Genomic DNA, 16,042 nt, shown 5'->3' with positions numbered 1-16,042 from the left:
CCCCCCTCCCCGTCTACCCCCTTGCTTCCCCCTCCACCCCTCTACTCTCTCTCCACCACTCCACCCCAGGTAGATCTACCCGAGCCAAGAGTACATTACTCCAGCGCGGGGCCCAAACAGCCGCTACAAATCAATCTACCAGTCAGCGCCGCCCGCGGCTGGAAAGTCAGCGCCACCAGCGGTGGAATCCAGTGCTGCGCCGCCGCTGCTGAAGCTAGCTAACGTGGAGGGAGAGTGAGGTAGCATCAATTATGTGAGTTGAGCCTACGTAATTGATGCTCGCTCTCCATCCACTTGGCTCAAGACACGCCCCCTCAGTGAGGCAAATGTGATCGCTGCCTCTCCTGGTGCTTTTTCATTGCAGTTTTATGACGAGACCAGCGAGCCTAAATTTAATATATTTATACGTGAAATAAGCTACCTGGACTATGGAAGGCGAGAACAAATGAAGGGGTTTACAAACATTACATTGGTGACATACAGAGATAGTAACAGGCACACGGTTATTCCCCGCGCTCCATCCAGTTTGAGGGGTTGCTCAATCAAAGGGAAGGCTCAGTTCGTTGCCGCCTCACCTCTCATCTCTCCCTGTATTTGCAGCGGAGCTGCACAAATTTGGCGATTTTGACTATAAAAAATGATTAGATTCATATAGAAATGACATTTATAACAAAGATCAATGGAAAAATCTTTATATTTATTTTATTTTATTATTATTTTTCTTTACTTTTCTTAACAGCTATTTTCATTGGGAGTATGACAGGTGAAGCTCTGCCTCCCCTGACCACATGTCCCTGCTGTCTACCCTATTTATGTCCCTACCATATTTTGTAATTTTATACACTTCTATCAGGTCCCCCCTCAGCCTCTAACGCTCCAGAAAAAAACCAGTTCAAGTTGTCCAACCTCTCCTTGTAGCTGATACCCTCTAATCCAGGCAGCATTCTGGTGAAGTTGCCTGAAGTAAGGTGCCGACCTGAAACGTCACCTATCCATGCTCTCCAGGGATGCTGCCTGACCCGCTGAATTACTCCAGCACTTTGTACTTGTTCTAGTAAATCTCTTCTGCACACAAAAACAAATAGCTCTAAGAAAGCACCTATGAAAGATCATTTCAAAAAAAATATTTTATTTAACAAATAATTTCCATTTTGCCAACTGTTACCCCTGCTTCCTTCCCGCACACTCTGACAATCTGGCTGGCATTTCCATCACAGTCCTCTGCTTGCTTAGGACCAAGTGCCATTTTGCACAATTGGACCCGTCCCACACTTCTCATTTCATGTACTTCTCCTGGTGTTCGGCAAGGACCTTAGCAGATGACTTGGCGTCATAGAACAGTTCATTGATCTCCTCCACATGCTCCTTCTCAATGGCTTCTTTCCCGTTGATCTTGGCCAGCAGGCTTGCAGGGGTCAGGAGCTGCACAGAATACCTGCAACCCAAAACCACATATACTTTCACCAACATACCCGACACTGTCCATCCCACCTCCACAGAAGCAATTCAGGAATGCAAACGTTGGGACAAACCATGAAAATTCAACTACTGATCTGTTTGGTAAAGGAGTATGGTAGGGAGCATATTGACTAGTTTCACTGACTCCATCTACACTTGTATTTACTCCATTAACATTTCACACTGCCTCAGCAAGGCCACCAGCATAATCAAGGATCCGTCTCACCCCAATCACCCCATCTCTCCTCTCCCATCAGGCAAGAGGTACAGAAGTTTGAAAATGCATACCTCCAGATTCAGGGGCAGCTGCTTGTCAGCTGTTATCAGGCAACTGACCTGTCCTCTCACCAGCTGGAAAGCATTTTTGACCTACCATCTACCCCATTGGAGATTTTTGAATAATTTCTAATAGGACTTTACTGGACTTTATCTTATATCTAACATTATACCCTTTATCCTTTACCAGTACACCGTGGACGGCTTAATTGTAATCATGCATAGTCTTCTTGTTGAATGGATAACATGCAACATACAAGCTTTTTACTGTACCTTGGTATACGTGACAATAATAAACTAAACTCTACATCATGGCCTGGTTTGGCAACTCGAACATACAGGAAGGAGATTGCAAAAAGTGGCAGATACCATCATAGGTACTGACCACCCCTCCACCGAAGGGATCGATAGGGGCTGCTACCCCAAAAAGGCAGCCAGCAGCATCAAAGACCCACACCACCCTGTTACTCTTCCACGAGTGCCGGCTATGGTGGGACTGAGAAATGAGTTTGTGAGCAAGAACTTTGCTTATTTTCCCACCACCCGCCTTCCCCTCACACACGTGGTTCACATGAAGCAAAAGGTAATTAAGTAGCTTACTTTGTCAACATCTAAAAAGGCAGCATTGAAAGTGTGCTGATCTTTGAACTCATTGGATATACACAACTGAACAGCTCTTATTTTGTGCTCTGCACTTGTGCAAAAATATCACCATTAGAAACCTGCAGACAAGAACTTTGGATGGCTGATATCTGGGCCAGTTACGGCGCACAAGGTTTCATTAGCTGCCTTTGTTTTTAAAGATTTTTTTTTAGAAAAAGAAACAGAAACCTTTTGTGTCTAATCCCACAGGCCCCTACCTACAGCACCATTCATCTTCCCGTGACAAGCTGAAACCAATAGCTATTACTAAAACTGTTATTTTACAGTGTTGGCTAAAATTAAATACCGCCAGTGAAGAGTTTTTGGCTGCAGCTTAAGAGGATGATTTAAAACCCTTGTCTCGGCTGCCTGAAAGCGCCAGCATGAGGAGAGCAGCAAATCATTTCTGCTCACCGGGGTCAGAAGAGAGAAAAAAAAACAAATGACACTATCCAGGTCTGGACAAGAGCCATTATTCCTTAACAAAGCAGCACTGAGCACTCACCTCAGGGTTGTCTTGGTACCGATTTCCCCCAAGTGAAGCAAAGCGTCCTCGGTGATGCTGATGCCTTCAATCTCGGCGCGAATCTTGATTATCTGCCGAGCGGAGAAAGTGGGAGAGTAAGGAAATATGGAAACAGCAGATTCTATAAGTGTCACTGCGATTGATTGTCCTGTCAGCATAAATTAATGCCCCATTCACTATCAAATAATTATTCAGCCCAAAGGCTCATTTTGCTTTTTGGGCTGCAGATAGTGGAGTCTGATATTTGCATCCAATATATATTTGCTCCATTTTGTAACTGTTTATACGGCATTGTTGATGTAGCAAAATGCCTATGTTGTTTCTCAGAAGAGAAACAACAATTCTCAAATGAAAATTGACACCAAACCAAAAAAAAAAAATATTAGGGCAGATCGGGAGAGTGAGAATAAAATGAGGTTTGTGTACATGCTGTAGTATGTACTGTAATTATACTGTAGTTTAGTTTAGAGAAACAGCATAGAAACATGCCCTTCGACCCACGCCGACCATCGGTCACTAGTTCTGTTATCTCACTTATCCACTCCCTACACATTATGGACAATTTACAGAGGGCCACTTAACCTACAAACTCACACATCTTTGGAAAGTGGGAGGAAACCGGAGCACCCGGAGGAATCCCACGCAGTTAGAGAGAATGTGCAAACTCCATACAGACAGCATCCGAGGTCAGACAACAGCTCTACCAGCTGTGCCACCCTTAGGTGGCTGGACTCGATGGCCTGAAGGGCTCGATTTCTAACCTGTACAACATTATGGCATAACATAGTGTTACAAAAAAACAACAAAGCTGAAGCATCTAGGGAAAGATTTCCAAAATTTAAGGGTCAGTCGCGGTAATGTCAATGACCAGAGGGCATAGGTGTAAGGTGAAAAGGGCAAATGTTAAAGGAGATGTGCAGTGCAAGTTTGTTTTTTGTTTTTTTACGCATAGTGAATGCCTGGAACACTCCGTCAGGGGCGGTGGAGGCAAATACGATAGTGGCATTAAAGAGGCTTTTAAATAAACCATGGATATGCAGGGAATGGAGGGATTTGAATCACATACAGGAAGAAATTAGTTTAGCTTTTTGTGTAGGAAGGAACTGCAGATGCTGGTTTACACTGGTTTAAGATAGGCGCAAAATGCTGAAGTAACTCAGAGGCAGCATTTCTGGAGAAAATAAATACATCACCTATTGCTTTTCTCCAGAGTTTAGCTTCATGTTCAGCACAGACATCATGGGCCGAATGGCCTGTTCCAGTGTTGTACTCTTCTACTTTGTAAAGTAGTGCTCTTGTGGTTGCAGTGGTTAAATTCAGGGATTACCAGGATTGTTTCTGCACTATTCCACCCTGTATTTAGCCAACGCTAAATTATATAAATTGTTTTCTACTCTATATAATAGTTTCCTATTAAAAACAGATCTGTGCCTGGATTTCTTGCTGCATCTGTAAGGTACTGGGTACGGTTCCATGTCCTCTAACTGTCCCATGGCATGTCACCCATGTTTGCACGTATGAACTCTTCCAAAGCACACAACAGATTTTTGTTTGACAGTGTGCAATCCGACTTAAACATTTATGAAGAACGTGGGCCATTTGCCCCAACAAAATAAGCTATTTTTGCTATAGCCACTTCACAACACAAAAATAGTCATACAGGCCCTTCGGCCCAACTTATCCATGCCGATCAATTCAATTCAATTCAATTCAATTCAATTTATTGTCATTTGGACCCCTTGAGGTCCAAACGAAATGCCGTTTCTGCAGCCATACATTACAAACAAATAGACCCAAGACACAACATATTTTACATAAACATCCATCACATTGCTGTGATGGAAGGCCAAAAAAACTTTTCTCTCCACTGCACTCCCCCCCCCGATGTCAGAGTCAAAGTCAAAGCCCCCGGCGGGCGATGGCGATTGTCCCGTGGCCATTTAAGCCACGCCGGGTGATGCAGGGCCGCACACCGGGTTCTTGATGTTAGAGCCCCCGGCGTGCGCTCGCAAACTCCCGCGGCCATTCCAAGCCGCGCGGGGCGGTGATGTAGGCCCTGCTCCAGGTGCTCTTCAACCCCGCAACTCGGGCGGGAGAAATCGCCGTTGCGGGAGCCCTGAAAAGCGGTCTCCCTCCAGGTACCCGCGGGCTCCCGTCCGCCAAACCCGCAGTTGCAGCCACCGAATCTCCGGGGGTCGGGCCGCAGCAGCGTCCACCACAGCTCCACCCGCTCTGGACTCGGCCAGCTCCGCGACGGTGAGGTGAGTAGTTGGCACCAGAGTCCCCGGTCTTCCTGTTGGAGGCCGCTCATCGTTGCAGCCCCAACGACAACGGAGACCCGACAAAGAAAAGGTCGGGTCTCCCGTGCAGGGAGAGATTTAAAAGTTACCCCCAACCCCCCACACCCCCACACACATACCCCAACAAAAATAACAAAAACTACATAAAAACATAGACATAAAATAATGAAAACGCAGACGGACTGCAGAGGCCGCTGCAGACGAGAGTCGCGCCGCCTACCAAGATGCCCTATCTACACTAGTCCCACCTGCGTGCGTTTGGTCCATATCCCTCTATCCATGTACCAGTCCAAATGTCTTGTAAGTATTGTTATAGTACCTGCCTCAACCACTTCCTCTAGCAGCTTGTTCCATATACCCACCACCCTGTGTGTAAAAAAGTTGCACCTCAGGTCCCTATTAAATCTTTCCCCTTTCACCTTATAACCTATGTCCTCTGGTGTTTGATTCCCCAGCTCAGGAATTATTCAGTATTCTATTCCAAATGAAGATTATTATCAATCCCTCAGTTACATAACCACCAAAAACTGCCATTCTATATTGTGCAAAGCACAAAGTGCTAGAGGAAGTCAGTGGGTCAGGCAGCATCTGTGGTGGGAACAGACCGGTAACGTTTCAGATCGGGACCCTCCAGACCCTCCACATATACTGCCTGACCTGTCGAGTTCCTCCAGCAGCTCTGATATTTTTTTTTATAACTAACCATTCTAAATGTTGACACAGGGAACTGTAGATGCTGGAATCTTACATAGAAACACAAAGTGCTGGAGTAACTCAGCAGGTATGGCAGCATCAGTGGAAGACATTGATAGGTGACATTTCAGGTTGGGACCCTTTCTTCATACCGAAATGTTCATGAGTAGATTTGAGGAAAAACTGAAAGGGACTCAATAGACAATAGGTACAGAGGTAGGTCATTCGGCCCTTCGAGCCAGCATCACTATTCAATGTGATCATGGCTGATCATCCACAATCAGTACCCTGTTCCTGCCTTCTCCCCATATCCCCTGACAAATACTCTACTGATGAATTCTTCTACCAATATCACTAACAGATAACCCAACAATCTGGTCATTACCTTTCCTATCAGTGCAAACTTGCTGTGCACGAGTTAGCTGTCACATTTTCTGTTACAGCATAATAAAGACCATTTGTTACAGATAACACTGAGGTACAAAGCTTATCACTGTACCTCAGTACATGTGACAATAATAAACCTAAACATTTTGCGATGTTGCAGGGTTGTTAAAGTGCATGAAGGAATGTTTAATATTTACCGAAGATAAGACACAAAATGCTGGAGTAACCCAGCCGGTCAGACAGCATCTCTGGAGAAAAGGAATAGGTGACATTTTGGGTCAAAATCCTCGCTCAGAATGAGTGTTGGGGGGAAACTAGAGGTATGAAAGGGTTCAGAACAAATCAGATCACAGATCCACGGCACGGATATACACCTCCAGAATGTTGCACCTGACCTTCTGAAGTGCAAACAGTGGCTCCATGGACAACAAGGGGGTTGCCTGATGTAAACGTTAAACAGTACTGACTTGATGCACTTGTTCCTGCATATGCCAACGAATCCGTCACAGACACGTGTGATTTATACCAGTTCTTTGTTGGAACACAGTGTGATGACCTTTGATATAATACACATCACTTACCGCCTCATCACAAACAGATAAATCACAGAAACACATTGATTCTATAAATGACATTGTATCATTCCCAAAGACTGACTTATATGGAAAGGCCTCTTGTATTCCAGCCGCCAAGATAAAATACCCCGCATTCAGCTCCAAAATTCACAGCCTGATCCCTTATCGAGGAGAGGGACAATGGTTCACCGGTCGACAGGAATGGAGGCGACTGCTGCAATGAGCCTTTGTGGCCAATTGCAGCCGGGTCTGTAAAATGGCTCCAAATGGACACTTCTTGCATTAGATGTTCTAGTAGGCAGGGTGAAGTAGGGTCCCAACCCAAAATGTTGCCGTTCCATGCTCTCCAGCGATTCTTCCTGACCTGCTGAGTTACTCCAGCACGTTGTGTGCTTTTTGTAAACCAGCATCTGCAATTCTTTATTTCTCAATGTTTCTGGTCAGATAGACCACTAACATTTTGATATGGATTTAGACTTTAGAGATACAGCACAAAATCTGTATAAACTCGTAAAGATGAGGATGTTGAAGGATACTGAACAGAACTAATGTGAGAAATAGCCTCATGAAAGGGAGCGAATCTGTAATGAGAATGGAAGCAACTACTTTTAAATAGCTGCAAGTATATGGTCTCCTAAATAGGTAGAGATTATGTGGGAGCAAGTCATCAAATCATGTTGAGTTTGTTGTCATATGCACAAGTCTGGTGTGGTATAGGTACAATGAGAATCTTGCTTGCAGGAGCATCGCAGGCAGGTCATCTTGGACCATACAAAAATATAAATTATTCATAAATTACATATATATTCTGCAAGACAGTAAAAAAAAAAGACAAATCTACAGAAGTGCAGGAGGTAGTCTTTAGTGTTCTGTTGCTGAGGGAGGATTAGGGTTGTGCAGGTCAGTTCAAGAAATTGATGGTTGTAGGAACGTAGCTGTTCCTGGACCTGGCAGTTTGGGACTTCAGGCTTCTGTACCTCCTGCCCGACGGTAGCAATGAGAAGAGGGCACAGCCGCATGGTGGGGATCCTTGATGATAGATGCTGCCTTCTTGAGGCAGTGCCTGGTGTCGATGTGTTGATAGAGGGGAGGATTGTGTCTGTCATGGTCCAGGGCTGAGTCCACCACAGGCATTGAACAACTGACAATCCAGACAACATATCTGCAATCAATACCAGTGGCTAACAGGATAATAAATAGCTGACTCATCAATTGCTTTTAGGTCAGGATTTTGAGAATTCCAGTTAAATTCCTTGATGAGATTACTTCTAGCAATAATTACCATTATTTATCTCTTCTGGAATATATTTCTTGAATTTATATAATGAAAATGCAAGTAAGCCGAGTGATTCAATGTAGGTTTCAAACGTAACAGTGCCGCAGTATTTATGTGCAGTTACTCTGAAATATTCCGAAGACACAGGAACTGCAGATGCTAGTTTACAAAATAAGAGAACGTGGATAAGTGACGGTAGACAAAAATGCTGGAGAAACTACGGAGCAAAGGAAATAGGCAACATTCCGGCCAAAGTGAGGACCACCGTAAATTGGAGGAGCAGCACCTCATATTTCGCTTGGGCAGTTTGCACCCCAGCGGTATGAACATTGACTTCTCTAATTTCAGGTAGTCCCTACTTTCTCCTCCTCTTCTCAGCTCTCCATCAGCCCACTGGCTCCACCTCTTCCTTTCTTCTTCCTACCCCCCACCCACCCCCACCCTCACATCAGTCTGAAGAAGGGTTTCGACCCGAAACGTTGTCTATTTCCTTCGCTCCATCGATGCTGCCTCACCCGCTGAGTTTCTCCAGCATTTTTGTCTACCTTCGATTTTCCAGCATCTGCAATTCCTTCTTAAACATGGATAAGTGACATTTTTGGTCGGGACCCTTTCCCAAATGCCGCCCATATGTTCTCCCGAGATGCTGCCCGACACGCTGACCTACTCCAGCATCTGTATCAGAGTCATAGAGCAGGGAAACAGGCCCTTTGACTCAACTTGCCCACACCGGCCAGCATGTCCCATCTACACTAGTCCCACCTGCCTGGGTCTGGTCCATATCCCCCTAAACCTGTCCAATCCATGTACCTGTCTAAATAGCTGTCTAAAGTACCCTTAAATGTTGCGATAGTATCCGCCTCAACTACTTCCTCCGGCAGCTTGTTCCATATGCCCACCAAGCTTTGTGTGAAAAGATTACCCCTCAGGTTCCTATTAAATCTTACCCCCTTCACCTTAAGCTTACGTCCTCTGGTTCTTGATTCCCCTACTCTGGGCAAGAGACTGCGTCTATCCGATCTGTTTTTCTCATGATTTTGTACACCTGTCCTGACATTGTGCCCACTCTTGAAATTTTCTGATTCCGACTTCATATAAAGGGGCTAGTCAGTTTGTATACTCTTCTGTGGAAGAGTGCATCTTCAGCAATTCTCTTAGGACAAATTAACCATATGATGAACATGCATCCACCAGTCCAATCATTCACTCCCAACACTGGTGCATTACAGCTCCAGTATGCATTGTCTACAAATCCATTGCATGAGCTCACCTTCAAAATTGTCACCCACACCCATAACATCTATGGCAGCTAGGCGAATGAGGGCATCTGGAGCCACCAACTATGTTCCCTTCCACCCTTCCAATTATGCACCCAAGTGAATGGGCATTAAATGCTGACGTTGCCAGCAACACCAACATCCCTCAAATGAAAAGAATGCACCATGAATCGAGGTGTAGGGTAGTTTAGTTGAGTATATTATTGTCACGTGTACCAAGGTACAATGAACAGCTTTCGTTGTGTGCTATTCAGTCAAAGAAAAGGTAATAAATTAATATAATTTTACAATAGGATTAAGCAATGTGACCATGAACCAGAGGACATTAGTTTAAGGTGATGGGGGGGGGGGGGAATATTTAATGGGAACCCAAGGGGTAACTTTTTTTGCACAAAGGGTGGTGGGTTATCAAACCAGCTGCCAGAGTAGTTAGTTATGGCAGGTACTATTGCAACATTTAAAAAACATTTAGACGGGTACATGGATAAGATGGGTTTAGACCAGGGGTCGGCAACCTTGTTCTGCATAGGGGCCGGGATGCATGTCTGTGAGCGGATGGCGGGCCATATCTATCACGTGTACACATGGATCCTGCGGATGGCAGGCATCAAATCATGTGCTCACAGAAGGCAGACAAAAATGCTGGAGAAACTTTTTCCAGCATCTGCAGTTCTTTCTTAAACGTGTTCACAGAAGGTGCGCGGCCGTGCTGGCGGCTTTACGCAGGATGCGGTACAGCCAGAGCTCGGCCGTGTTCGGGGAAGCACTCAGGGGGGCGCTCGGCGAGCCAGATGATTACGGGGGGGGGGGGGGGGGGGGGAATCTGCTAAATGATTTCGGGTTACAGGCTGCATTCGGCCCGGGGGCTGTAGGTTGCCGACCCCTGGTTTAGAGGGATATGGGCCTAAGGCAGGCAGGTGGGACTGGTGTAGATGGGGCATGTTGGTCGGTATGGGCAAGTTGGGCTTATGGGCCTTTCCACACTGTATGAATCTATGACCAGAATAGATTGATATTGTTTTGAAATTAAAAAATCAAGGATGCTGGCAACATATCAACAACATCAAAAACCATCTTGTATATGTCCACAGAATTTCAATTCTCTTCTGTTTGTTTTAAATAAGCTAAATGGTAGAAGGCAAAGCAAGTTGTCTTGCATCTAGAAGCAAAATAAATGCTAGCTCAAGCTTTTCACTGAAATCAAGCCGTCACATATCCATACCTTTTTGCCGGTAATGTTCGTTAAATGTCTATATGCAGGTTCATATAATCGGCTACACCTTTCTAAATGACTAAATGTTGTTTATTGATTTAGTAATCACTTTGCTACTTTCTTGTTTACAATGGTGCCAGAGTGAAAAATAACTGGCATTATATGAAACTCTTACTCCTGGACTTATCTCTGTGATACTACACACAGCATCATTATCCAGGAGGTCCTTATCACTTTTGGTGCTGATGCAGTCGCTGAATGATTCAGACCAGCTTTACACCAGCTATTAGCAGTTAGCATTCTTCCTGCTTGCAAGCCTTTGAACATCACAAAGCTGCTCCGTTTGTCAAGTGCCGTGGCTAATTATTTTACTTGCAAGAAAATGCAAAATAATGTCAATCAGGCATTCTTACCCTTTAAATGGTACATACGAGTCTATTAAAAATTGCCATGCTGTTTGTTTTGTCTTGATCTGGGAGGGAGGTTTGTTAAGGTCATGGAAGATTATCCCATTTCAGGGATTCTGTGCTTGTTGCGGATGCAGCAAGTTTGGGTTAGAATAAATTTCCTTCTACACTCTATATGCTTTAAACAGTGATGCAATTGATAGAGATGCTGCCTCACAGTGCCAGATACCTGGGTTCAATCCTGATCTCGGATGCTGCCCGTGTGGAATTTGCACGTTCGCCCTGTGACCGCGTGGGTTTCCTCCGGGTGCTCCCAAATCCCAAGGACTTGCGAGACTGTAGGTTAATTGGCCTCAGTAAAATCGCCACTAGTGTGTAGCGAGTGGATGCGAAAGTGGGATAACATAGAACTAGTGTGAACAGGTTGTGAACAGGTGATCGATGGTCGGCGTGGACTCGGTGGACTAGAGGGGCAGTTCCCATGCAGCATTTTTCAATCAATTCAATCAAACTGTTCCATAAAATGCTTCACAGGTAGGAACAACACTGATAAGGGATACAATCTATTGCTGTGAGAACACTGGAAAAGACTGTCAGGAGACACAAGGAATTGTAGATGCTGGAATTGTGAGCAAAGAAAGTGCTGAAGGAACTCAGTGGGTCAGGTAACATCTCGTAATCATACAGGACAGAAACAGGCCCTTTAGCCCAAATTGTCCATGTTGATCAAGATGCCCCATCTCACCAAGTCCCATTTGCTTGTATTTGGCCTATTATTATCTCTTTAAGCCTTTCCTGGCCAAATGTTGTTTAAATGTTTTTATTGTATCTGTGGAGAAAAAGGACAGACAATGTTCAGGGTTGGACCGTTCTTCAGAGAGTGCCAGGAGTGTGGTTAAGGACTGCTGATCATCACATTGTTGACATGATGTTTCGGGACTTTTCTGCAGAGAGTGTAAGGAGTCTGGTGTTCAGCATGAGGTCAGCATGACCTATCCATTGGAGCCAATTAAGTAGAGTACCAATGTTGTGAGGACAGACAAAACAATTCAAGGACGTTCTTAAAGCTTTCTCAAAAATTTGCAATATCCTCACTGACTCAAGAGAATACCTGGTCTATATTGCTCAAAATGGTGAAGACACACAACAGAAGCCCAACATCAATAGTGGAAGGACTGTATATAAATGATGAGAGGAATAGATTGGGTAAATGCAGAGTCTCTTGCCCAGAGTAATTGAACTAAAGACCAGAGGACATAAGTTTAAGGCGAAGGGGAAAAGATTTAAAATAAATCTGAGGGGTACCTTTTTCACACAAAGGGTGATGGGTGTTTGGAACAAGCTGCCAGAGGAGGTAGTAAAGGCAGGGATTATCCTAACATTTAAGAAACAGTTAGACGGGCACATGGATAGGTCAGCTTTGGAGGGATACGAGCCAAATACAGGCAGGTGGGACTAATGTAGCTGGGATATGTTGGCCGGTGCGGACCAAAGAGCCTGCTTCCACGCTGTATGACACTGACCGCAAGGTCCCCCTAACTACCCACCATCCACCCCACCAAGTGTCTGCTGCAACACCTGTGCCAGAAGCCAAGGGTTCCTTGTCTACCTTGTTTAGCCACCTCTGAACCAATGACAATAAGTTGGCTTTGACGTCAAATAACTGCCTAAGAAGGAGCGACAGAATATAGTTCCCTCCACATGGTTCCACCTAACCCTCCAGAGAGAGAAGCAGAGAAGAGCTCACACTGCGCTGCAAAACAATGCATCTCAAATTCAAATTTCTATTCTAGTGATGTGATATTTTCCCATTTTTCAAAACGGGGGATTTCTTTTTGCCTATACATTTTTGGGACCATCAGTTTTAAAACAACCAGATTAACAGCTTGTCTATATCTTTATAGCTGGTAGACAGAGATCCATATCCCATTGACATGGGATACGATTATGCCCTGCATGGTGTCCAATACATAGTTCTGCTAGCCTTCAATGTTTCATAGAGATACTGCATGGAAGCTGGCCCTTCGCCCATCGAGTCCATGCCAACCATCAATCATCCGTTTATGTTATCCCACTTTCGCATCCACTGCCTACACATTAAGGACAATTTACAGAAGCCAATTAACCCGCACATCTGTGGAATGTAGCAGGAAACTGGAGCACCCGGAGCAGACCCTTCGGGTCACAGGGAGAACATGCAAACTCCATGAACAGACAGCACCTGAGGTCAGGATTGAAGCTGGGTCTCTGGTGTTGTGAGGTAGCAGCTTTACTAGTTGCGCCACTATTCCGCTCTGACATTGATCTAATCAATAAAGCAAAGGAACCATACTGCAAGCATAGGCTAACAAATAAAACACAATTCATTGGTTTCACTTAATCTGTTCTTTTGAAACGACTGAACAGTTCAAAATACTTTGATAGCAATAGGAAGAAAACAAAACTAAAAAAGTCCGACATCAAGAAAGTCAACCCCTCACACAAACAGCAGCCCTGTGAGCTATTCAGCTTTTACCTGCCACTACGGTTGAAATAATTTGGCAGCTGTCAAGCCTTATAGGGGCTCTCAAAGCAATTTCACTACAGGACTTTTAGTGCTTTGTCAGGATTACTGGAGATGGGGAGAAATTGACAGGATATAATGCTGTCACAAAGCTTTCAGTAAAAGGAGGGGCTGGGAATCTCAATTGCTCACACCAACTCTGCCTGAATAGTGGACAAATACCTCCAAGTACAAACGTTATAGATTTTTTTCCTTCCAAACCTTGCTTGTTTCTGAAGGTTGCTTTTTGAACTGCACAATGGCAGGCCTAAAGGTTTGTCACTGTTGATGGGCTCAATTTGGGGTCTTTAAAGATAATCCGACAGCATAAAAGTGATATTTTTACCTCTGTGTATAATGTTTCATCAGCTGCAAGATCCAATGATCATGGAGCAGAAATGTATCCTTAGCTAAGAAGGATAAATAGACTTTATATCACCTACATGGTGTATCATTTTTGAAATTCGGTTTCGCCGGTGTAGAACAATGCATCTATCGGAGGTTAAGTGTTATTGTCCATGGTAGCCTCTTATTCTATATTGCATCAGCATTGTGCTATGCATGTCAAACGCTTAGTAACGGCATTTAAAGGACAATTGCACAGGTATGTTAGGAAAGACTCAGATAAATGGGATTTTGGCATCTTGGTCAGCATGGATGACTTGTTTCCATGCTTTATGACTATATTACATGATAAGGTTTGGTCTTAATGGGAAAATAAAAATCCCTTTATCATCTCTTCTTATTTAGGTCATAGGGGTTACTTGGCTCTTTCAGAAATTAATTGAAATGAACCCTAATCTATGATCTAACCATATCTAGGGTCTCGACCCGAAACGTCACCCATTTCTTCTCTCCAGAGATGCTGCCTGTCCCGCTGAGTTATTCCAGCATTTTGTGTCTACCTTTGATCTAACCATATCTACTCGCTTATTCCACACATCCTTTAATATATTTGGCATCATGTGCAGCACAAATATTGTGGGTTAAAGGGCTTGTTCCTGTTCTCTGTTCGATATTTATTTAACAAAGATCCATCAATCTCAGATTTAAATGTAATAATTCCCTTTGCACTACTTGGCCTTTGGGGAAAGAATTGAGTTCCAAACTTCTTCCACCATCCAACTGTAGAAGTGTTTCATAACTATCACGACCACACCAGCAAGGCCTGACTCCAATGTTCACATTGCCCATTAGTCAGCGATTACCCTCCCAGCTGAAATATTTTCCCATGCTTCATTCCAGCCAGTTCCCTTTAACACCATTGCAACATCCAGGAAATCAACCTATAAATCTTCCAAATTAAAATGAATACACCCTAGTTTGCATAACCACCTTGTTTGTATAATCAATAAATCTACGGCAAACTTCCTCCGTGCAAAATATCCATCTCGAGATATGGTTCCCAGCACTACTCTTTTATTTTTGTCGACAAAAAAGGTGCTGGAACCCACCTGGGATAGAAATAACTTGGTCCAACCTGGGATAGAAATAACTTGGCTCATTCTCCCTTGCTCCATGGTTTGGTAACTTCTATTTTACAGAGAACGCACACACACTAGAGACACTCCCTAATTGTCTTGATCATACGCCCATTCCTTCACAATTATTCCACTTGGGTGAGACTACAGATGTTTCCGAGCATCAGTTAAACCCTGCAAAGGAGGTGGGAGAGGGAAAGGCAGAATTTGTCTCCCACACACCAGTTAGATCAAACATCATGAAAACAGCCCCTTCAGTCGACCAAAATGCCCCATCTATGCTATTCTCACCAGCTTGCGTTTGGCCCATAAACCTCTAAACTTTTCCTTGCTTTGTACCTGGTCAAATGCCTTTTAAATGTTGAAATAGTACCTGCCTCTACTATCTCCTGTGGCAGCTCATTCCACATACACCACCCTCTGTGTGGAAAAAGTTGCCCCTCAATTTACTATTAATTATTTCCCCACTCGCTTTAAATCCAAGTTCCATGGTTCTTAATTCCCATAAAAGGACACAAAGTGCTGGAGTAACTCAGCGTCAGGCAGCATCCCTGGAGAATGTGAAGAGGTGACGTTTTGGAGTTGGGACCTTCATCAGATAGTTTTGATTTACCAACTCTAGATAAAAGACTCTATGCATTCATCTTATCTATTCCCATGATTTTATGCACCTCTATATGATCAGCCCTATGGCACTCCAAGGAATAACCCATAAACCTGACATACCTGCATCATCTCATCGGGAGTGTACAAAAGCGTCCTGATGATCATGACCCGATCCAGTAGATCAAGCGGAATTCCATGGGGAGATATAATATCCTCTGTACCCCTGGAAAAACACAGGTAATTTCAACAAACAGCCCACAACCAGACGGAAGCTGTAACTCATCTGGCAACATGCCTGAAATTCCGCATCAGCTTCAGAAGAAAGCTTTTTACTTAAAGAAATTAAAAAAGTAATAAAACAGCTATTTAAATAAACCCCATTT

At 44.1% G+C, this 16,042-nt stretch overlaps 1 protein-coding gene across 1 annotated transcript in view; it reads right to left on the bottom strand.

The window, feature by feature from the left end:
* Positions 1–1,112: 1,112 nt before the first annotated feature.
* ruvbl1 (RuvB like AAA ATPase 1) overlaps positions 1,113–16,042 on the bottom strand; it is a 47,242-nt gene continuing 32,312 nt past the window's right edge. The window contains exons 9-11 of the mRNA XM_033036977.1: positions 15,780–15,882; positions 2,882–2,973; positions 1,113–1,435 (exon numbers count right to left, since the gene is read on the bottom strand). Of these exons, the coding sequence (XP_032892868.1) occupies positions 1,276–1,435; positions 2,882–2,973; positions 15,780–15,882 (355 nt within the window). The 3' untranslated portion in view covers positions 1,113–1,275. The remainder of the gene's footprint in view (positions 1,436–2,881; positions 2,974–15,779; positions 15,883–16,042) is intronic.

This window comes from Amblyraja radiata, chromosome 18 (genome assembly GCF_010909765.2).
Source record: "Amblyraja radiata isolate CabotCenter1 chromosome 18, sAmbRad1.1.pri, whole genome shotgun sequence".
Classification (NCBI taxonomy): Eukaryota; Metazoa; Chordata; class Chondrichthyes; order Rajiformes; family Rajidae; genus Amblyraja; species Amblyraja radiata.
The sequence above is the reverse complement of the archived record's forward strand: the minus strand, read 5'-3'. Positions and strand labels throughout refer to the sequence as shown.